The sequence below is a fragment of the Pseudochaenichthys georgianus genome, chromosome 1, assembly GCF_902827115.2.
Source record: "Pseudochaenichthys georgianus chromosome 1, fPseGeo1.2, whole genome shotgun sequence".
In the NCBI taxonomy this organism is placed as follows: Eukaryota; Metazoa; Chordata; class Actinopteri; order Perciformes; family Channichthyidae; genus Pseudochaenichthys; species Pseudochaenichthys georgianus.
The window spans coordinates 44,052,386-44,074,976 of record NC_047503.1 but is presented as its reverse complement, the minus strand read 5'-3'; the positions used below and the strand labels follow the sequence as shown (position 1 = coordinate 44,074,976).

The following is a 22,591-nucleotide window of genomic DNA, read 5'->3' as shown; positions in this document are numbered from 1 at the left end:
ACATCACAATAACAAATTATTGATTAATTAATTTTAATAACAATTCAAGTTAGTATTAAAGGCATAAAAAGACAGAAATGTATAATTCTTTCTTTGATAGAAATGTTTCTTCTGCCCGTAAAGTGTCCAAACTAGGCTTTTCTGGATAAGCGCATTTTTAAAACATAGTCATTGTCCATGCCGGTTTCAGTTTGATTATTTGTCTCAGTTGCTCCGATCAGATCGGTCTCCTCCATTTTGTAGATTATTTACGATTTTTTTAATCCACATAAACACATCGGCAAAATCCGGCTTACTTTGATCATGTGTTTTAAACAGTTTAATCCCTTTGTGAATTGTTTCCACTTCCGCCGTCCTTTAATTTCTTCATCCTCTTCTCCCGCTTATCCGTGGTCGGGTCTCGGGGGTAGCAGTTCCAGCAGAGAGCCCCAAACTTTCTTTTCCCTGGCGAAATCAACCAGCTCTGACTGGGGGGTCCCAAGGCGCTCCCAGGCCAGCGAAGAGATATAATCCCTCCACCTGGTCCTAGGTCTACCCCTTGGTCTCTTCCCAGCTGGACGTGCCTGGAACACCTCCCTAGGGAGGCGCCCAGGTGGCATCCTAACTAGGTGCCCGAACCACCTCAACTGGCTCCTTTCGACGCGAAGGAGGAGCGGCTCAACTCCGAGTCCCTCCCTGATGACCGAACTTCTCACCTTATCCCTAAAGGAGACGCCAGCCACCCTGCGGAGGAAACCCATCTCGGCCACTTGTGTCCGTAATTTCTTCATACAGCGGGAATCCAGATGAATTAATCCTGAGTCCAATAACCATCAAAGTCGCTCCAACAGTGCTCCTTAATTACGCTTTCATCCTCCTTTAACAACATACTTCACATTCATCCAGTTTGTGACAGTAGTTGTAGCATTTTGAGACTTTTAAACTGTAATTACCGCTGTTGCGCCCCCCCCCCCCGTGTGTGTGTGACAACTTCCAACAGGAGTCATTTGGGGGGGCTCTTTGGAAAAAAGGTTGGGAACCCCTGCATTAGACCACCTAACAAATAAAATATATATTATTATTTCTTTTTATGAGATCCATTTTTGGCAGACGATATACAATTAAATCAATGTATGGGAAACACTGCTTCCTTTGAGGGACAGTTGTGATGTCACTTTAAAAGGGATTTACTGACATCACCTTTGGGATTAAGGTGGAGTTTATACACTGTAGCGCAACTCAGTGTAGTTACACTTATCTTTCCACGACTGTCGATCTGTAACAGACACACATTGTCTTCCATAGACCAACACACACACACACACACACACACACACACACACACACACACACACACACACACACACACACACACACACACAGAAAGAGAGGCCACTGCATTAGTTTCCAGATGATGTTTTTATACACGTCTCATCGTCTCTTTTTCTGTTAGAAGAGATTTACATCGGTCATATTAGAAACAATAAAAAAATAGAACTGAAAATGTACATCATACACTTGATACATATACATATTATATATATATATATATATATTCTGTTTTTTACATAGGTAAAAATGTGAATTATATAAAAAAAGACAAACCAATGAATACAACCTTTGCTCTTTTGCGTTATTTATCAGGACGTAAATCAAGAGGAGGCTTCAGGCACTTTCCTTTAATACACACACTGACGGTTCCTTTTCCTCGCCGCAGAAAGAAAATAAATGTGGTATTATGAAGCTCGACGGGCAGACGGACAGACGGGCAGACGGACAGACGGGCAGACAGACGGGCAGACAGACGGACAGACAGACGGGCAGACAGACGGACAGACAGACGGGCAGACAGACGGACAGGCAGACGGGCAGACAGACGGGCAGACAGACGGACAGGCAGACGGGCAGACAGACGGACAGGCAGACGGGCAGACAGACGGACAGGCAGACGGACAGGCAGACGGGCAGACAGACGGACAGGCAGACGGACAGGCAGACGGACAGGCAGACGGACAGACAGACAGACGGACAGCTTTAAAACAGAGGCCTTCACTCCTGATTGCTCCTCGCCTCAGACTTTTCTTTTCAAATTAAAGGTGCATTAAACTAGCGTACTGCTGTATAGGGGCGGACTGGCCATTGGGAATACCGGGAGTTTCACCGAAGTGGGCCGGTCGGACAATTCACTAGCACCCCCCGCTGACAATTGACTAGCGGTACCGAGTTGGGCCGGTCGGTCGGTCGAGTTTCCCGGGCTGAGTTTTAGTCCCAGTCCGCCCCTGCTGCTGTATATATAGATGTTTCCTTCCAAGTCTTCAAGTTTTATGATTTACTACCAACCTCCCTCCATTACTGATTATTTAATTAACGTCATACCAGTCAGGTCGCCACTGGTTTGAACCTTGCATTACTATGAAAAGGTATATTAAATAAATGAAAGACTTGCAGGAGAAAGAAAACTGTTAGTTTGTCTCCACGTTCAGAAAGATATCAAGTTGTCTTTCGTGTGATTGAAATCTTAGTGTTGAGTAAAGACACACGTTAGACATTCAAATAAAGACTAAGGAACCAAAGCACCTGCTCCCTCCTTCATGACGTCACATGGGCACTTTCTCAATGATGTTCTTCTTCTGTTAAGCTTTGTCTCCTTTGAGTCCGTCCACACAGAACTGCTGCAGCGTATTCATTAGTTTTACACAACCCTGTTGCCTCTCGCTGACACGAGAAAATGTTTCTGTGAAATCAGCAAACAGTCTTTAAATTTGAGGTTTAAGATTGAATCAATTTCTATAGCATGAGAGATACACAATAAACTAATGGTGGAATGAAACACAGAGCTTTAAAAAAACGATATAAAGGTTGTTTCTATGCTCACAAGAAATTAAGTAGCACCACATAATGAGCTCTGAGTCCTGAAACTGTCAAAACCTCTTCTTGAAAATTAAATTATTGCTGAAATATTGTGTAATGGTTCCTTCCTTTGCCTATTTTAAAACATTTGGAAATACAGCATGTTGTTGGAGCAGCAGTAATTTATGTTTACTACATTGAAACACTTTGTCTTTTCATTGACTTATAATTAAAACATACATTTTCTTTGTAAAAACAGAAATGTTTAAGAAGCGAAATGTGGGGGAAATGTCTTCGAGTTTAATTGTAACAGTAAGACTATTTATACAATCAATGAAAAAAAATCATTTTTGATAGATACACACACACACACACACACACACACACACACACACACACACACACACACACACACACACACACACACACACACACACACACACACACACACAGCTTAAAACCTTACGTCGTGTTCTGTTACAGCTTTAAGACGGACCAGTATGACCAGTACAGCAGGAAATCATTTGTAAGGTCTAACTGGGCAACTTGTGTTTTATTTGTAACTGCAAACAAAACAAATGTACTTTTTCAGACTTAAAGGTCCTCTATTATTATCCTGTTTCTCATCAAAATATTACAGGTCTCAGATATATACAGAGCCTGTCTCTGATTGGCTGAAACACCAAACAGATCATTGCAGCATTACCCATAATCCCCTCTGTTTCAGCCCTGTTTCCAAAGTGCTGATTCTCTGTCTGTTACTTTAGATGAAGACAAGGAGCCCCTCCCCACGCCCCTCTGAGAGACATCTGGTTACAAAGAACTCAATGGTGCTCTAGAGGAGATTCAGGTGATAACCCTTTGTTCCTAAAACTTTCAGAGTCTCTTTCCACAGATTACAACATGTTGATGTAGAGGAGACATGGAGAAGAGGGGACACATGTTGATGTAGGAGAGACATGAAGAAGAGGGGACACATGTTGATGTAGAAGAGACATGAAGAAGAGGGGACACATGTTGATGTAGAAGAGACATGAAGAAGAGGGGACACATGTTGATGTAGGAGAGACATGAAGAAGAGGGGACACATGTTGATGTAGAAGAGACATGGAGAAGAGGGGACACATGTTGATGTAGAAGAGACATGAAGAAGAGGGGACACATGTTGATGTAGGAGAGACATGAAGAAGAGGGGACACATGTTGATGTAGAAGAGACATGAAGAAGAGGGGACACATGTTGATGTAGAAGAGACATGAAGAAGAGGGGACACATGTTGATGTAGGAGAGACATGAAGAAGAGGGGACACATGTTGATGTAGAAGAGACATGAAGAAGAGGGGACACATGCTGATGTAGAAGAGACATGAAGAAGAGGGGACACATGTTGATGTAGAAGAGACATGAAGAAGAGGGGACACATGTTGATGTAGAAGAGACATGAACAAGTGGATTTTGCATAATAGGTGACCTTTAAATACGACGTTATCTTTTGGCGAATTGTCATATACTGTATTTCTGAATTATTCGAATCGCCGTCTTACTGGTCGGCCAAACTGGTTTATCTGTTAACTTTAGAGGGAGATGAGCAGAGCAGGTTTCAGGAAAATAAAACATCCATCTTTACAGGAGAAGCTGCTGTAACTAAAATTCAAGTAAGCTCACAACAAATTGAAAAGAAATAACATGTTGGAGAGAGAAACATTAGCTTTCCCGCCGAGAATTCGATGAGAGGATTGAAACTAATGTCATGTTGGTTTAAGCAGGCTGGAGTCAGGATTCAGTTAGCCTAGCTTAGCATGAAGACTGGAAAGCAGCCTGGCTGTTGCTTCTACATTTCTGTTTGTGTACAGATTTAACTAGATATAACATGTTCGCCTGTAGCTTTCGTGGAAGATGTTATTTTTGACTTTTGAAAGAGGCAAGCTATAGCTTTTTCCCTCTGAATTAAGAATTCATGCTAAGCTAGGCTAACATCCAGCTGCATATTTAACAGCGATACATGAAACTCCACCTTCTTATCCAACTTGAATTAAGACCTGTTTCTGTTTGTGTACAGATTAACCTACATATAACATGTTTCTTGTAGCTTAAGTGGTAGATGATAGATTTTTTACTTTTGACAGAGGCAGGCTAGCTGTTTCCCTTATGCTTCACGACCGTATGCTAAGCTATGCTAATGTCCAGCTCCATATTTAACACACATACATGAAACTAATTGTCATGTTCTTGTCTATAAATAAACGTTATAAACACCTGTTAAACTAATCCTAGATCTGTCCATGTTTTATTGTAAATGATTTGTAAATAGTTTGAAGGTTTTGCTGCAGTCCTTTCAACGAACACAAGAACATTCATACTGACCTCACACCACGCTGAAGAAATGACATATTCAAGCCTTGAAAACACATGAGTGTAAAAATATAAAGTACCTGTCATAAATATATATCTATATAAAGATATATATTTATGTTTATATTTATAACTTTATATAGAAATTAATATTCTCTGTTCAGTCTTTCTTTCCTTTTTCGTCTGTTGAGATAAAAGTTTTTCTTCTCCTGGAAATCGGAGACGAGACAAACGACGGCCTCCATTTCCCATGAGTCTTTGCTGCTGGCCCTGTGCACTGAAAAAACCTTTAAAGTTGACTTTAATTAAATGTATTATAACGACAGATTTCAGATAACTGTATTAGGTTAGTTGAAGGCATATATATTAAGTTGAACCTAATCTATTTGATTTAAACTTAATATTATTGCTTTCAACTAACCTAATACAGTTATGTTCAATTTGTTGACATAATACATTTAATTAAAGTCAAGGTGTCAGTTTTTCAGTGTTACTTTGAGCCTGCGACGCCTTCTCATTACTCGATCTGTACTGACAACAAGATTTTTCTGCACATGTGCGAATATGCCGCTACTTCCCATGGTCCCAACTGAACAGGGATTTTAGATAAAATAACGGTATCATTGGTTTGATTGGTTACAAAATAGAAGACTTAAATGTGTCCTGATTTAAATAATCTCTTGTTTTGGTAAAGAATGTCTCGAATAATTTAGTCATTCATTAACAAAGAAAAGTGTTGGAAGAAGTACTCTGAGCCTTAAAGTATAAATACAATAGTATGCTCCTAACATACTCTTCTGCATGTTAACGTCCTGCTTTCAAATGTGTACTTAAAAGTGCAAAGTATTTGCATCAATTGTAATTGAAGTACAAAAAGTAAAAGTAATCGTTTTGAGCTAAATGTACTCCAAGCATCAAAAGTAAAAGTACTATTTATGCAGAATGGATATTTTCACAGTATTATATTAGGGTACTTATATGATCCTGTTTTTATACATGTAAGAACATTTTGGTATGACAACATGGACCACATTTATACTACAAATACTGTGTAGATTACTAGTACAGTATTTTATGTTTTGGAAGTTTTTATTGAACATGTTTTAAAAACCTCTGTAATTTTTCCACCATGCCGGAAATCTAAGCAAATGTTTAGAACAAATCTGGCTTACGGTACAGATCGGGTCGTCGTGTGTTTGCCAGCAGTGTGAACCAGGAAATGTAAAGTACCCCAGAGTTTTATGTTATAAACGTTTAGTACTGGTTCCCAGCTCAAAGAAAAGGCCAGATCCTAACTGGCATACGTTGGGCAATTTGTACAATTGTCATAAGTTGCAATAACTGCATTTCTTTTTGGATCGAAAAGTCAGTTTTCAGTCCCCTTTAATCTTCAAATCAACCCACAATTCATCAAAATCAGCCCACAGGGAGTAGCCTACTAATGCAGCGTCTTTCTGGTTAAAATGGCCATTTATGATCCTGAAAAATAGATTCATTCAACATCCTCAATAACCCAGAAAACCACTCAAAATGTTTCCAAATCTGCAAAGCCATGTTCAACCTATTGTCTGAATAGCCTTATTAATTTTAACTTATGATAATTGTGCAAGCCTTATTAATGCAATTTCTGCAAATTGCCCAACATATGCAAGTTATCCGGCAGTTTCTATGAGCTGGGGACCCGTACATTTATATCATAGAACTTTGGGGAACTCAACATTTCCAGGTTCACAATAGATCTCTATCGGCTTTCACACCAGCGCTTTCCCTTTCGAGCTCCGAGCGGGAGCTTTTCTGGTTCAGCTCCGGTTTCCCCTTTCTGCTCCCGCTCTGCTCACACCGCCCAGAGCTGCGGCTGCGGCGTCATGACGACGTCACCGTTTACGTGCCTGCTTCATAAAATCCAACCCGCGAGGAAATCCCTCACATCGACAACGACAACAATGGCCGATTGTATTGAAGCGCTGTTCGCTTTGGTCATCCTCTTACGACACGAAATGGAAGGCCACTGCTGAGAGAGACGTAAGCGATGCCGCCTCTTAGCTCCGAAGCTCTTGCCTCCAGACCGACAATTTTTTGGAGCTGGAAGTGAACCGGATTCCGGAGCTAAGAGGCTCTGCGGTGTGAACAGGAAAAAACGGTACTTTTCAGGCTCCAGCTCCGAGCTGAAAACGCGTTGGTGTGAAAGGGGCATGAGCTGGCAATTAAACTAAAGTGACACGCCCTCAAGCCACAGCGTTGTGTTGCCCAACATATGCAAGTTAGCATCCGGCAGTTTCTTTGTGCTGCGGACCCATACTACACATTTCCATCATAACACGTTGGGGGACTCAACATTTCCAGGTTCACAACAGTACTCCAAGAACTGGCAAATGGACTAAAGTGAACTAAAAGACGCCTCAACCCACAGCTTTGTGTTTCCCGCCGCAGCACCGGCACGCCACCCCGCAGCGGTAGCACGCTCTGAGCGGGGCGTAGCAGCACATGCAGGGCGCCAGCAGCGACAAACCCACCAGCGCCGTCCATCGCAAGCAGAATCTCTCATCGTTTGTGTCGCACGAACACGGGTCTGAGAAATCCCCCTCCGTGTCCGACATGCAGTGGTAGAGCAGGCTGTCGGCGCACCACATGAAGCTGACCCTCCGGATGCACGTCTGGATGGGGTCCGGTGCTTCCTGGCAGCGACCTCGTCCATTATCCTCGTGGTTAAACATGTCCTGACAGTAAACGCACCGCGAACGCTCTCCGTCCTCCTTCCTCCGCTTGCCTTTGGGCTGCAAGGAAAGGAAAGTTTATTTATATAGCACCACAAGGCAATTCAAAGTGCTTTACACAAATTAAAGACATTAAAGGTCACCTATTATGCAAAATCCACTTCTTCATGTCTTTTAAACATCAACATGTGTCCCCTATTCTCCATGTGTCTTCTACATCAACATGTGTCCCCTCTTCTTCATGTCTCTTCTACATCAACATGTGTCCCCTCTTCTTCATGTCTCTTCTACATCAACATGTGTCCCCTCTTCTTCACGTCTCTTCTACATCAACATGTGTCCCCTCTTCTTCATGTCTCTTCTACATCAACATGTGTCCCCTCTTCTTCATGTCTCTTCTACATCAACATGTGTCCCCTCTTCTTCATGTCTCTTCTACATCAACATGTGTCCCCTCTTCTCATGTCTCTTCTACATCAACATGTGTCCCCTCTTCTTCATGTCTCTTCCACATCAACATGTGTCCCCTCTTCTTCATGTCTCTTCTACATCAACATGTGTCCCCTCTTCTTCATGTCTCTTCTACATCAACATGTGTCCCCTCTTCTTCATGTATCTTCTACATCAACATGTGTCCCCTCTTCTTCATGTCTCTTCTACATCAACATGTGTCCCCTCTTCTTCATGTATCTTCTACATCAACATGTGTCCCCTCTTCTCCATGTCTCTTCTACATCAACATGTGTCCCCTCTTCTTCATGTCTCTTCCACATCAACATGTGTCCCCTCTTCTTCATGTCTCTTCTACATCAACATGTGTCCCCTCTTCTTCATGTCTCTTCTACATCAACATGTGTCCCCTCTTCTTCATGTATCTTCTACATCAACATGTGTCCCCTCTTCTTCATGTCTCTTCTACATCAACATGTGTCCCCTCTTCCTCATGTCTCTTCTACATCAACATGTGTCCCCTCTTCTTCATGTCTCTTCTACATCAACATGTGTCCCCTCTTCTTCATGTCTCTTCTACATCATCATGTGTCCCCTCTGTGTAAAGAGACTCTGAAAGCTTCAGGAACAAAGATTCTCTCTCTTTTTGATCCATTTCTATAAAAACCTGTCTGAAAATGAGCTGATCAGATTTTGCCACTTTATGATGTCATAACGATGTTGTGGCTTGAGTAACCGTTAGCCATGTTTGTATATATCTGAGAGCTCTTATATATTGATGAATAATCAATATAATAGGTGACCTTTAAGAGCATTTAAAAACACTAATTTAAAAGCAAAGATAATAAAACATGAATTAAAGTGACGGTGTGAGATACATCTGAAATGTTTAGGGCTGACTCTCAATCACTGCTCACTTTTTAGCAGAAATGATTTTCTATGACCTCACTTTCTTTCTACTTTCTTTTTTAACGTATCCTTTAGTTATTTCAAGTGTTTCATGCTAAACGAACCCCCCTTTGGAAAATTCTAATCTGCAACCCAAATTTCCAAAAGATTCTGGCCGTATTTGTAGCATATACAATTAATTGCTCCCAGACATTCATTTGTCTCGCTAGTTTTGGACCCCATCTGTACCCGTATAGAGCGGTGCAGTGACGAGTCCTAAAGCCCGGAAGTGAGTTAGCATTTTACCACTTCCTGTTCCCTCGTCTCCGAGCCAACGGGAATTCTCCATAGGATTTTGGAAAATATCTGGAAATAAGGTCTGTGGTTGAGACAAATTGAAGAGACGGATAACGTTTGTTTCTACGACATTAAATCCATCAGCAGTAACGATGGTTTTTAACAACTGGCTGAATAGGACTACAGAAGTTGTCGAGGACGTTGTACGTCATTACGCCGAACACGTAAACACTCCTCGAAGTTTGTTTGCCCTGTTCTGCTTGAAAGCAAGTCCCTTCCTCCTGCGAACTGTTCAAATAAACGCTTCAACGTGTACCATTTAGAATCTGTAGTTTGAATATCGATCTTAAGTTGGCGTGACGTTGAAGTCGTGCGACCCTGCTGTACTCGGCTGTGGTTAGTTTATAGCATAACGTTAGCATGTTGCTTCTGGCGATTAGATTTATGATTCGAAAATTATAAAAGTAGGGTAGACGTGTGGAGATTATCCGGCTGAACAGAACGTGCATTTATCGAACAGGTTCGTTTTCCACAGATCTTATTTTTTACAATATTCCCAAATCCTATGGAGAAAACCGTTGCTTTTTCGTCGAGGGAACCCTTGCGCAGCTTACTTCCGATCCGGCATACAGAAATACGTCATCACTAATACTCAATACACGTAGGGGACTCTAACCACCTGCAGGGCTCTCGGCTGCACCGTCACCACCGCCCTTCGACCCCCGATCGACTCCATGCAGTTAGATTTTCCGGTGCATCCCCTCGTCACGTTGCAGCTCAGCGGGTACGGGTAGGTATAGTCGTGTTTGGGCGCCTCGCTCTTGGCGAAATGTACGTAGGCGTCGAGGTTTTCTGGCTGTGAGATTTTGGCCCGCGTGGAGTTGGCGTGGCGGTAATCCTCGTAGCCGGTGGTGAGCCACGTTCTCTCGCGGGGGTTGATGCGTACGATCTCCTCCTCCTCCACGTGGAAGCTGACGTGACGAGGGAACATGTGCACCGCCTAAAGAGACACAGATGAGGGGTTTACAACGTTATCCTCCAGAGGTACATGAGGTCAGCGGACACAGAAACACAGCTGCTAACGGTGGTCCGCTGTTACTGAGTCTTCGTGGTAAGTTGTCCTCAATGTGTTCCACAAATACATCTCAACATACATACAACATTTTAAATAATGTTTCTGTCCAATCTGGATCAAAGGAGTTCATGTTTTTGTGTGATTGTTTCAGGGGTGTCAAACTCAATTTCATCGCGGGCCACATCAGCAGGTTGTAACTTTAAGACTTTATAAATATACATATCTAAATATAGAATATATATAAAATAATGTATTACATAATTGCCAATAATTGCAAGTCTCTTCAGCGCATGTCACAAAATGAGATGCATTGTGGGACATGTAGTTTACGGACAACGTGCTTCTGTAAAGCGGAACGTAACCGTATAATAAACGTGTTATATTCTTTGCAAGCTCTTGTGGGGCCACAGAGAATGAAGTCTTGAGTTTGACACCCCCGTGTTAAGTCCTAGATGTTATCCTCCAGATACATGAGGTCAGCAGACACAGAAACAAAGCTGGTGGTCCGCTGTTACTGACTCTTCGTGGTAGGTTGTACATACATCTCAACATACTAGCTGAACTCCTTCCTTTAGTTTAAGCACGTGAACATTTCTGCACTGATCACTCAGCTTTTTCAAGTTCCTTCTGTGGATTTTAGCTTCTAAATCATCTTTACATATGTTTTCTGAAGAATAACTTGTGTTGCAGTGAAGCATGTTGGGGTGAGTATCACTGAATGAAAACAATTGTATTAGTATATGGAAGATAACGTGTTTCTAGAACCAAACCGAAACCCAGAGGCACTTTGGCCATTTGCTTTAATCCCAGAATGAAATAAACGTTTTCAAGTCTCAATCTCAAATGTATTTTACAAACTTTAAAAAGTGGAAAGTCAAAACAGGTACTTGTGACACTGCTCCATTCAGGGTGCTGCTATTGTGCATTTGATCTCACCAGATATGCTCTGCTACATTAAAACTGAACCTTTTACGGTTAATTAAGATACATTTTATAAAATAAACCTATCTGTGATTCTATGTCAATATGGTAAAAATAAAAAGCATTTTCGATCGTGGGTTATTCAAACCCCGGCTAACCTGATCCAGGAAGTAGTGATCCGAGGGCCTGTGGTGCTCGTAGAAATGTCCCAGAATGCAATGGTGTCGACGCGCCTCGCAGAAGTTGTGCGGGGCGAGCGAGTGCATGGCCGGCTCTCTCTCTCTCTTCTGGGACGAGTTGGACGAGCTGTCGGTGGCCGTCTGCAGGACAGAGAGGACACGAGTGACTACAGACCAACATGAGGACTTTACACACTGTGTGCAACATTTTAAAACTACGATGAGAACATCTCGAAGTACACATCTCCCTATTTTCTTTTCAGCTTGACTCCTCTCTGAAGCCCCCTGAGCTCCACACCACCAGACTGTTGCAATTAGGCAAAAGACCTCCAGAACCGAAGCAGCGTGTCAGAAAACGTCCTGGGTCCGTGTTAGATGAGTCCCAGCCCGGTGTTTTGCTCAGCGTCGTGTGTCGAGTCGTCGTCAGGGTTGATCAGAGCTGAAGCTTTCATGTGGCTCACTGAGATCACTCAAGAACACTTCCTTCAAACACCAGAAACAACTTCACAGCAAAAGAAATGAACTGCTTTCTCACATTTCTCAGCTGTGAGAGGAAAGACTTCTCCAACACACACATTCCCGCAGCTCCTCCACATCTCCTCCGTTCCGTTGTTTATGGACCTCCAGAGGAAAGTGTGGAGGAAATTCTTAAGAGAAACTGATTAATGGACAAGTTTGTCTTTTGTTCTATTTAATAAAGTAATAAAGAAAGTCAATATACAAGTGAAATCTATCTCACAGGCAGGAGCAGGATACTCCATCCTCAGAGGACAGAGAAGTGCTGCACCCTGAACCCGGCTCACAGTCACACAGAACGCATGGAAGGAAACAGGTCCTACATCCCACCATTAAACCCTGTTGTCCTTAACATGTTCAAATCCACCTTTTACACTTCCCTTCTGAAAAGTAAACCCTTAACATATGTCTCTGTTAAACACATACAAGACTACAAATACAATTGAACAGTGTAAAAGGCAATCAGAGTATAAGACTATATGTTTTAAAAGATTATATGATAATTTGACACGACAGAAAGCGCGTCCTCATGACGGGGAGGGTTTTTATTGACATCAGGAGGTATCTACACCCTCTGGCGTCTCTTCCTCCTCTTCCTCCTCTTCCTCCTCTTCCTCCTCTTCAGGGTGCCAGACGTGCCGACAGGACGGAGAGGAACGATCTGCAGCCACGTTCCCCTCACTCAGCTTTAAACGAGGCCAGCTAAGTAAACAAGAGCTCGGCGACGGATTACTGACAGGTTCGACTCTCTTTTCCAGCGCTGGACATCCTGAGGAAACAATACACCCTTTTTCCTTTGAAGCCACTCGAAAGACGGAAAGACTGGACCCTGAAAGAGGAAGCCAGAGCTTGACCCCTCATCAGACTGAGGATGGAGGGAAGAAACTTGCGGTACATTTAACTCAGATCACTCCAGTATAACCAGTATCATTAGTGGCAAAATCAGCATCTCTTGTTCAACTCGAAACCCCAAATGATTTTCATCCTCTCACAATATAGAAAAGTTCGAACATGCGGAGGAACCCAAGTTCAAATCCGACCTGGGAACATTTACGCATGTCATCCCCTTTGTCTCCCATTTTCAAAACTGTCACCCTCCGACTAATGAGATACTTCTTCTGGGACCTCTCTCTGCCTTTCTACTGAATGCAGACACAGGTACGCACTCACCTGTACGCTGCACGCCTCAGCATTACAGACATGGGTGATCGAATACCTCCCGATATCATAGTTGAAACAAATGGATTGTTGTCGTTAGAGAGATTATCACACGTGTTGAGGAAACTCTCGGTAACCGTGTTAGGGAAAGGTCCCGATAGCAGAGTACATGACGGAGGACTGGTTAACTGTTCAATCTATCTGGGATGCACATCAAAAAGCTATGGGAGTAAATGTCACCGTGGTTATTTTAGCTAAAGGAACACAAAACGAGGAAAGCGTAGGAAATGTCTGTGTCGGAAAAAAAAACTCCCAACTGAAGTGCGTGTGCTGCTCCCGTGTTGGTGACTCCAAACAGGACGGCGACAATACATGTGTCTCCAGGATACCAAACCCCTCCCGGCCCCCCCCCCCCCCCAAGGCCACAGACACACAGTCTGCTCGTCACGCTGAAACCAAAAGCAGCATCTCCTGTCCAGATCCGATGCCAGAAGAACAGAAAAACAGCCCCTCCCTAATGTTCTCCTGACACGTTATAGAAACCTTGAAAATGAAAAACAGGAACGTGAATCGCTTTACACAGATATGTCTCAATATCGCCAAATAAATGACAACGTCTGGGACATTGACTTCACACTCCAGCGGTCACGGTGTGCTCAGAGTTCACCGGTTGTTTAACAGCTGGAGGGGGAAGAGGTTCTCACCGTAAAGACGTCGTCATCTCCGAGCTCCGCCTCGTTCTGCAACGTCGATGAGGACGTGGTCGACCCTGCAGGAGGCACAGGAGAATCAGTGGGACAGGAAGTGAGACAACGTTATCTTACTTTGTTCAGTATAACAGAAATAGCCATGTTTGGTTAGCATTCGGGTGCGGTCACATGATATAGTCCAATTGGCTAGTCCAACGCAGGAAGTCATTTTGGTTCTTGTTCTATTCAGTCTGGTTTGGTTTCACAATTTGGTTTTCCTCTTTTTTTGTTCCTATACTGTAGCTGAAATAACCACGGTGACATTTCCTCCCATGGATAGCTTTTTTATGTGCATCCCACATACATTTAACAATGAACCATTCCTCTGTCATGTACACTGCTATTTGGACCTTTCCCTAACACAGTTATCCAGAGGGAATTTTTTTTTTTTACAAGTCTTTTTATTTCATTATAATGTACAGTAGTCGATGCCATTTCATTTATATTGTAATATCACAGTACCACAGTACACTCACTACACTCCTCCCTCCCTCCCTCCCTCCACCCATAACTTAAACAACAGAGCCATGAAAATAAACATAAAACGGAAAAAAAATAAACCCACATCAAAGTAAAACAAACAATACAATGCAGCGACAATATAGACAATGACAACACAACTAGTATTTCCGGCCTTCAGGAAAAATAGCCACAGAGCACCATTCCATCACTGGTCATATCTCTGTTTTCTTATTTGGAAAATATATCTGAGATATGACCAGAGGGGGAAACTTCTGAAGCAACTGGAGTCAGGACTCAGAGACACGAGGAGAGCTGGAGCTCTGATGGAGTCAGGACTCAGAGAGACTCGAGGAGAGCTGGAGCTCTGATGGAGTCAGGACTCAGAGACACGAGGAGAGCTGGAGCTCTGATGGAGTCAGGACTCAGAGACACGAGGAGAGCTGGAGCTCTGATGGAGTCAGGACTCAGAGACACGAGGAGAGCTGGAGCTCTGATGGAGTCAGGACTCAGAGAGACACGAGGAGAGCTGGAGCTCTGGTGGAGTCAGGACTCAGAGACACGAGGAGAGCTGGAGCTCTGATGGAGTCAGGACTCAGAGACACGAGGAGAGCTGGAGCTCTGATGGAGTCAGGACTCAGAGACACGAGGAGAGCCGGAGCTCTGATGGAGTCAGGACTCAGAGACACGAGGAGAGCCGGAGCTCTGATGGAGTCAGGACTCAGAGAGACTCGAGGAGAGCTGGAGCTCTGATGGAGTCAGGACTCAGAGAGACACGAGGAGAGCTGGAGCTCTGATGGAGTCAGGACTCAGAGACACGAGGAGAGCTGGAGCTCTGATGGAGTCAGGACTCAGAGACACGAGGAGAGCTGGAGCTCTGATGGAGTCAGGACTCAGAGACACGAGGAGAGCTGGAGCTCTGATGGAGTCAGGACTCAGAGACACGAGGAGAGCTGGAGCTCTGATGGAGTCAGGACTCAGAGACACGAGGAGAGCTGGAGCTCTGATGGAGTCAGGACTCAGAGACACGAGGAGAGCTGGAGCTCTGATGGAGTCAGGACTCAGAGACACGAGGAGAGCTGGAGCTTTGATGGAGTCAGGACTCAGAGACACGAGGAGAGCTGGAGCTCTGATGGAGTCAGGACTCAGAGACACGAGGAGAGCTGGAGCTCTGATGGAGTCAGGACTCAGAGACACGAGGAGAGCTGGAGCTCTGATGGAGTCAGGACTCAGAGAGACAGGCTGGAGAATTCACAAGACATGTCAAAGAGTCAGAGATTCTGACTTCACGGTAGAGTTGCTACGTCAATTCTGAAGAACTCTCCCTAGACCCTTGTATTTAGCTAGTTCAGAGAGAATAATCAACATTCTTCATCAGTGAGACTAAACCTTGTGGACCCTGAATCTAACTAGCTCTCGTCCATAGGAAAGAACGTGCGCCTGAACAGTAAACTACCTCATGGTGGCTTGTGCTCGGTCACAGACTGGCACCAACAATGCGCCCAAGCTGCCCCTCCTTAAGAGAGATAGCAGCAACACCCAAGGCCGTAGACCTGCGCCACGGGAAAGGAGACGGTGAGAGGAGAAACCGATGAACTGGGTCGAAGGTTGAATACCTTCCCCAACACATGAGATAGTCTCTCGAATGGCAACAATGCACATCCATTTAACTAAGATAAGATACGAGGAGGTATTCAATCAACCATTCCTGTGATATTATTCAGTAGAAAGGCAGAGAGAGGTCCAAGAAGAAGTATGTCGTTATTCGGAGAGAGACAGTTATAAAACAAGGCAGAAAAAAGGGCGTGTACAAATGAGCAGGGCAGGGACATGTGGTTGTGGAATATTTACAAATGGAAATAATAAAACGCGTGGAAAACACTAACAGGGCAACATGGAGCAGAGTGTCTTAAGTGATGCTGGCAGTCCATCCATGTTCAGAAGAGGCAGCCCATAATCCCTTTGGCTTTGATTCACTTATCAATCGGGTCAGATTATGCCCTCACTGTAATCTGAACTGCACTAAGGGTGTATTTGTAGCAGTCCAGTACCAACTCTAGCTAGCAGTTGATTTGGCACCAGGATACGACTTCTTCGCTCACTACTACACAAGCTAAAACAAGCTAGCACATGTTAGCTAACTTGTACATGTGTTGTTTGAAAGATGATTGATTGGTTGAATCCTCTTGATTGGCTTTACTCTGAGCACTGTGATCACCAGAGATGGCAAAAGTACACACATCCTGTACTCAAGTAGAAGTACAGACACTCGTGTTTAAGAATACTCTGGTAGAAGTAGAAGTACTGACTAAACTTCTTTACTCAAGTCAAAGTAAAGAGGCTTTGAAGTGTACTTCAGTAAAAAGTACCCATAACTAGCAGCTGCTTTAAAGAGTACCTGACCTCCCTTTATATCAATAGAACAATAATGTCATTGTTAGCTAATGAATGTTTCCATGCCGACCAACGGCAACATGACAACGTTTCCATTGGTCCCTCTTCTTTAGAGAAGACCAGGAAGTGATGGATACACGGATCGTGTTCAAATCAATAGGCACGCAATGACTCTAAAGAATAATGATCACGCACCAACACACATTCAGACTAAAGGAACCAGCTGTTTGGGAAATGAGAGAAGTAGAAAGTACAGGTATTTGAGTTCAACGTGTAAGAAGTAGAAAGTACAGGTATTTGGGTTAACATGTAAGAAGTAGAAAGTACAGGTATTTGAGTTCAACATGTAAGAAGTAGAAAGTACAGGTATTTGAGTTCAACATGTAAGAAGTAGAAAGTACAGGTATTTGAGTTCAACATGTAAGAAGTAGAAAGTACAGGTATTTGAGTTCAACATGTAAGAAGTAGAAAGTACAGGTATTTGTGTTCAACATGTAAGAAGTAGAAAGTACAGGTATTTGAGTTCAACATGTAAGAAGTAGAAAGTACAGGTATTTATGTTCAACATGAGAGAAGTAGAAAGTACAGGTGTTTGAGTTCAACATGAGAGAAGTAGAAAGTACAGGTATTTGTGTTCAACATGAGAGAAGTAGAAAGTACAGGTATTTGAGTTCAACATGTAAGAAGTAGAAAGTACAGGTATTTGAGTTCAACATGTAAGAAGTAGAAAGTACAGGTATTTGAGTTCAACATGTAAGAAGTAGAAAGTACAGGTATTTGTGTTCAACATGTAAGAAGTAGAAAGTACAGGTATTTGAGTTCAACATGTAAGAAGTAGAAAGTACAGGTATTTGAGTTCAACATGTAAGAAGTAGAAAGTACAGGTATTTGGGTTCAAACATGTGAGAAGTAGAAAGTACAGGTATTTGTGTTCAACATGTAAGAAGTAGAAAGTACAGGTATTTGTGTTCAAACATGTGAGAAGTAGAAAGTACAGGTATTTGAGTTCAACATGTGAGAAGTAGAAAGTACAGGTATTTGAGTTCAACATGTGAGAAGTAGAAAGTACAGGTATTTGAGTTCAACATGTGAGAAGTAGAAAGTACAGGTATTTAAGTTCAACATGTAAGAAGTAGAAAGTACAGGTATTTGGGTTCAACATGTGAGAAGTAGAAAGTACAGGTATTTGAGTTCAACATGTGAGAAGTAGAAAGTACAGGTATTTGGGTTCAACATGTAAGAAGTAGAAAGTACAGGTATTTGTGTTCAACATGTGAGAAGTAGAAAGTACAGGTATTTAAGTTCAACATGTAAGAAGTAGAAAGTACAGGTATTTGGGTTCAACATGTACTGTAAGAAGTAGAAAGTGCAGGTATTTGTGTTCAACATGTAAGAAGTAGAAAGTACAGGTATTTGGGTTCAACATGTACTGTAAGAAGTAGAAAGTGCAGGTATTTGTGTTCAACATGTAAGAAGTAGAAAGTACAGGTATTTGGGTTCAACATGTACTGTAAGAAGTAGAAAGTACAGGTATTTGGGTTCAACATGTAAGAAGTAGAAAGTACAGGTATTTGGGTTCAACATGTACTGTAAGAAGTAGAAAGTGCAGGTATTTGTGTTCAACATGTAAGAAGTAGAAAGTACAGGTATTTGGGTTCAACATGTGAGAAGTAGAAAGTACAGGTATTTGGGTTCAACATGTAAGAAGTAGAAAGTACAGGTATTTGTGTTCAACATGTAAGAAGTAGAAAGTACAGGTATTTGAGTTCAACATGTGAGAAGTAGAAAGTACAGGTATTTGTGTTCAACATGTGAGAAGTAGAAAGTACAGGTATTTGAGTTCAACATGTGAGAAGTAGAAAGTACAGGTATTTGTGTTCAACATGTAAGAAGTAGAAAGTACAGGTATTTGTGTTCAACATGTAAGAAGTAGAAAGTACAGGTATTTGTGTTCAACATGTAAGAAGTAGAAAGTACAGGTATTTGTGTTCAACATGTAAGAAGTAGAAAGTACAGGTATTTGTGTTCAACATGTAAGAAGTAGAAAGTACAGGTATTTGTGTTCAACATGTAAGAAGTAGAAAGTACAGGTATTTGTGTTCAACATGTAAGAAGTAGAAAGTACAGGTATTTGTGTTCAACATGTAAGAAGTAGAAAGTACAGGTATTTGAGTTCAACATGTAAGAAGTAGAAAGTACAGGTATTCGGGTTCAACATGTGAGAAGTAGAAAGTACAGGTATTTGGGTTCAACATGTGAGAAGTAGATGTACAGGTATTTGAGTTAGAAATGTAAGAAGTAGAAAGTACAGGTATTTGAGTTCAACATGTAAGAAGTAGAAAGTACAGGTATTTGAGTTAGAAATGTAAGAAGTAGAAAGTACAGGTATTTGAGTTCAACATGTAAGAAGTAGAAAGTACAGGTATTTGAGTTCAACATGTAAGAAGTAGAAAGTACAGGTATTTGTGTTCAACATGTAAGAAGTAGAAAGTACAGGTATTCGGGTTCAACATGTGAGAAGTAGAAAGTACAGGTATTTGGGTTCAACATGTAAGAAGTAGAAAGTACAGGTATTTGAGTTAGAAATGTAAGAAGTAGAAAGTACAGGTATTTGAGTTCAACATGTAAGAAATAGAAAGTATAGGTATTTGAGTTAGAAATGTAAGAAGTAGAAAGTACAGGTATTTGAGTTCAACATGTAAGAAGTAGAAAGTACAGGTATTTGAGTTAGAAATGTAAGAAGTAGAAAGTACAGGTATTTGAGTTCAACATGTAAGAAGTAGAAAGTACAGGTATTTGAGTTCAACATGTAAGAAGTAGAAAGTACAGGTATTTGTGTTCAACATGTAAGAAGTAGAAAGTACAGGTATTTGGGTTAAACAAGTCAGAAAAATAAGTAGTGGAGTAAAGTTCTGATACCAGAACAAGTAGAGTAGTGACTCTTAAAATCTCAATACTCTTTTCTTCTTCTGTATACTTTACTCTAAGTGTGTGATCTGTACCTTCGGTCAGGTCCTCCAGCGCTCTCCTCACCCCGCGGTCGAAAGCTCGGGCGTCCGACGGGCTCTGGAAGGTCAGCCCACACTTCCTGTTGTCCACCCTCCAGTGGTGAAACGTGGGCGTGGCCTTCGTGTAGAGCAGGTCCTTCTTCAGGAAACACTGCAGAATCACCTGGAGAATAATCACACAAAGGAAACGTCACGTAAAACATATCCCTCAGCAGGCTCCATCATTTCAGCTCCGGCATAGATTCAGAGACTCACAGATATACTTGTTTTCACTGTAGGCTATTGACCAGTCTTTCTTAAAACTAAAACACTTGTAGTGCCCTTAATAAGTGGTTTTAAAGGTTGAAGTAAACTAATGATGTGCAGACGGACTTTCTTCAATTTATCGGTTCCTTTCAAAGGCCGGTTGTAACTTTAAATGTGATTTAAAGTTACAAAAAACAGGCTCAGACATTTGTCGTGAGCCCGTTTTGGGGACGGTGCCCCATAGTACTGGACTAATTGTTGTGAACATATTCATGTAATGTATTGCCTCTGGTGACCTATATATTACTGTTATGTTTTTCTTGTAATGTGTCAACAACTTAAAAATAAAGTATGAACAAAATTGTGCAAGTAAATACAAATAGAATAGAATAGTGCAATGCGTGTGCAGCGACCTGCTTGTCTTTGAGGCGTTCTCCGTGGATGAGGAAGGCGTTTCGTCCCAGCAGCTCGCTGGCCAGCAGCCTGCAGACGCCCACTCGGCTCAGGCAGCCATCTTGTGCCAACCAGCCGCCGCTCGACTCGTCTCGGGTCATCACCACCGCTTTGACGCGCACAATGTAGCTGTCACTGCAACACACCAGAGAAACAATCAGTTAGCATTAAGGCTGGATAAAATGTCAACGTGCGGTTATTGTGACTGACGTTGCAATCGCGATATGAATCACGATATTGAAGGGAATACGATGAATTTTTTCTTTCTTTATTGCAGCTCCATTTGCAACATCAACAAAGACACATTTTTAGAAAGAAACAAGGAAACATTTAACGTAACATTGCAATCATTGAAGACAATATGTTCAAGACTCGTAGGCTAAGAGGCGCGACATCTCTAAGCGGTTGACCAATCACAACAGAGCCGGCCAGCTAACCAATCTGGTTTCAGACAGAGGGTGAAAAGAGGCGCTGCAGCACAGGCAGTATGAGAAAAATAAAGAGCTTTTTGAACATTAAAGCATGGAGACATGTCCCAGGAGAGAAACTACATACTAATATGAAATCCTGAAAACCAATCACAACAGAGCCAGCCAGTTTACCAATCAGAGCAGACCTGGCTCTGGTCCCTTTAAAGATGGATGTAAAGTGTTATTGATGTATTTCGTGTCCCAGCAACGAATATTTTAGGCCGAAAAATGGCGTCCTTGCTGTTCTTACTTAAAGGGGACCTATCATGCAAAATGGACTTTTTGATGTCTTTTATACATAAAGACGTGTCCCCGGTGTGTCAGGAAATAAACCCCTCTCTCTTTTCCTCCGTACCCAAATCTCTAAAAACGGGGAACAACGGAGCTGATCAAGATTTGCGTCCAATATGACGTAATATCTGAAATGTGGACCCACGGCCCAATCAGAAACGTTGCTATCAGAAACAACGCCCGACTGTTTTGGACGTAATATGGTCGGTGTTTACATTAGCATCGCTAACACTCAGAGCTAACCTGTGCTGGAGAGCATGGCCCTTTCTCATTTCTCGAACTCCCCTCCTCGACTCCCCTCCTCGACTCCTATCCTCGATACTTAGTCCCGCCCACAGGAGATGCGAGCGGAGGAGCCGAGGAGGGGAAGCAGCAGGCGGTTAGAGAAATGAGAACTCCTCTCCTCTGAGCGGTCATTTTAAAGAGACGTCCATTAATGATGACAGGAGGCACAGCAGCACTCTGTCTGATGGACAGATGTGTTCATGACCACTTATATATTTACTTTGATTCATTCACAGTGCGGTATAATATGACAATAACAGGCTACAGATGCGGACACACACACACACACATATATATGTATATATACAATTTCAGAATCAAACAGAGCACTCTCATAACTCGTAACACTATCAGAGACTGGATATACCCCCCCCCCCCTCTCTGGTCGCTACAATGAGGGAAATAAATTACGGGCCAAAAGTTGTATTTACAAGTATTACAAGTAAGCAGAGGACACCAAACCAACTGACCCGTCTGTCCGCTGCATCTACGCACACACTGTACCACACACACCTACAACACACACACACACACACACACACACACACACACACACACACACACACACACACACACACACACACACACACACACACACACACACACACACACACACACACACACACACACACACACACACACACACACACACACACACACACACACACACACACACACACACACACACACACACACACACACACACACACACACACACACTGATTAGGTTGTTTAGTATGTCGAGGTAACATACAAAAGTCTGGATTAAAAATAATAATAAATAAAACTCTCTCTCTCTCCGTCTTGCCTTAAGTACTCAGACATCTCTCGTACATCCTGTTTCCACGGTCACAGAG

The 22,591-nt window shown here is 42.5% G+C and overlaps 1 protein-coding gene across 1 annotated transcript in view; it reads right to left on the bottom strand.

The window, feature by feature from the left end:
• Nucleotides 1–1,483: 1,483 nt before the first annotated feature.
• The window catches only part of LOC117450485 (sprouty-related, EVH1 domain-containing protein 2-like), a 30,953-nt gene continuing 9,845 nt past the window's right edge, over nt 1,484–22,591 (bottom strand). The window contains exons 2-7 of the mRNA XM_034088289.2: nt 20,649–20,823; nt 19,984–20,152; nt 14,084–14,148; nt 11,685–11,846; nt 10,210–10,530; nt 1,484–7,955 (exon numbers count right to left, since the gene is read on the bottom strand). Coding sequence (XP_033944180.1) covers nt 7,581–7,955; nt 10,210–10,530; nt 11,685–11,846; nt 14,084–14,148; nt 19,984–20,152; nt 20,649–20,823 — 1,267 coding nt within the window. The 3' untranslated portion in view covers nt 1,484–7,580. The remainder of the gene's footprint in view (nt 7,956–10,209; nt 10,531–11,684; nt 11,847–14,083; nt 14,149–19,983; nt 20,153–20,648; nt 20,824–22,591) is intronic.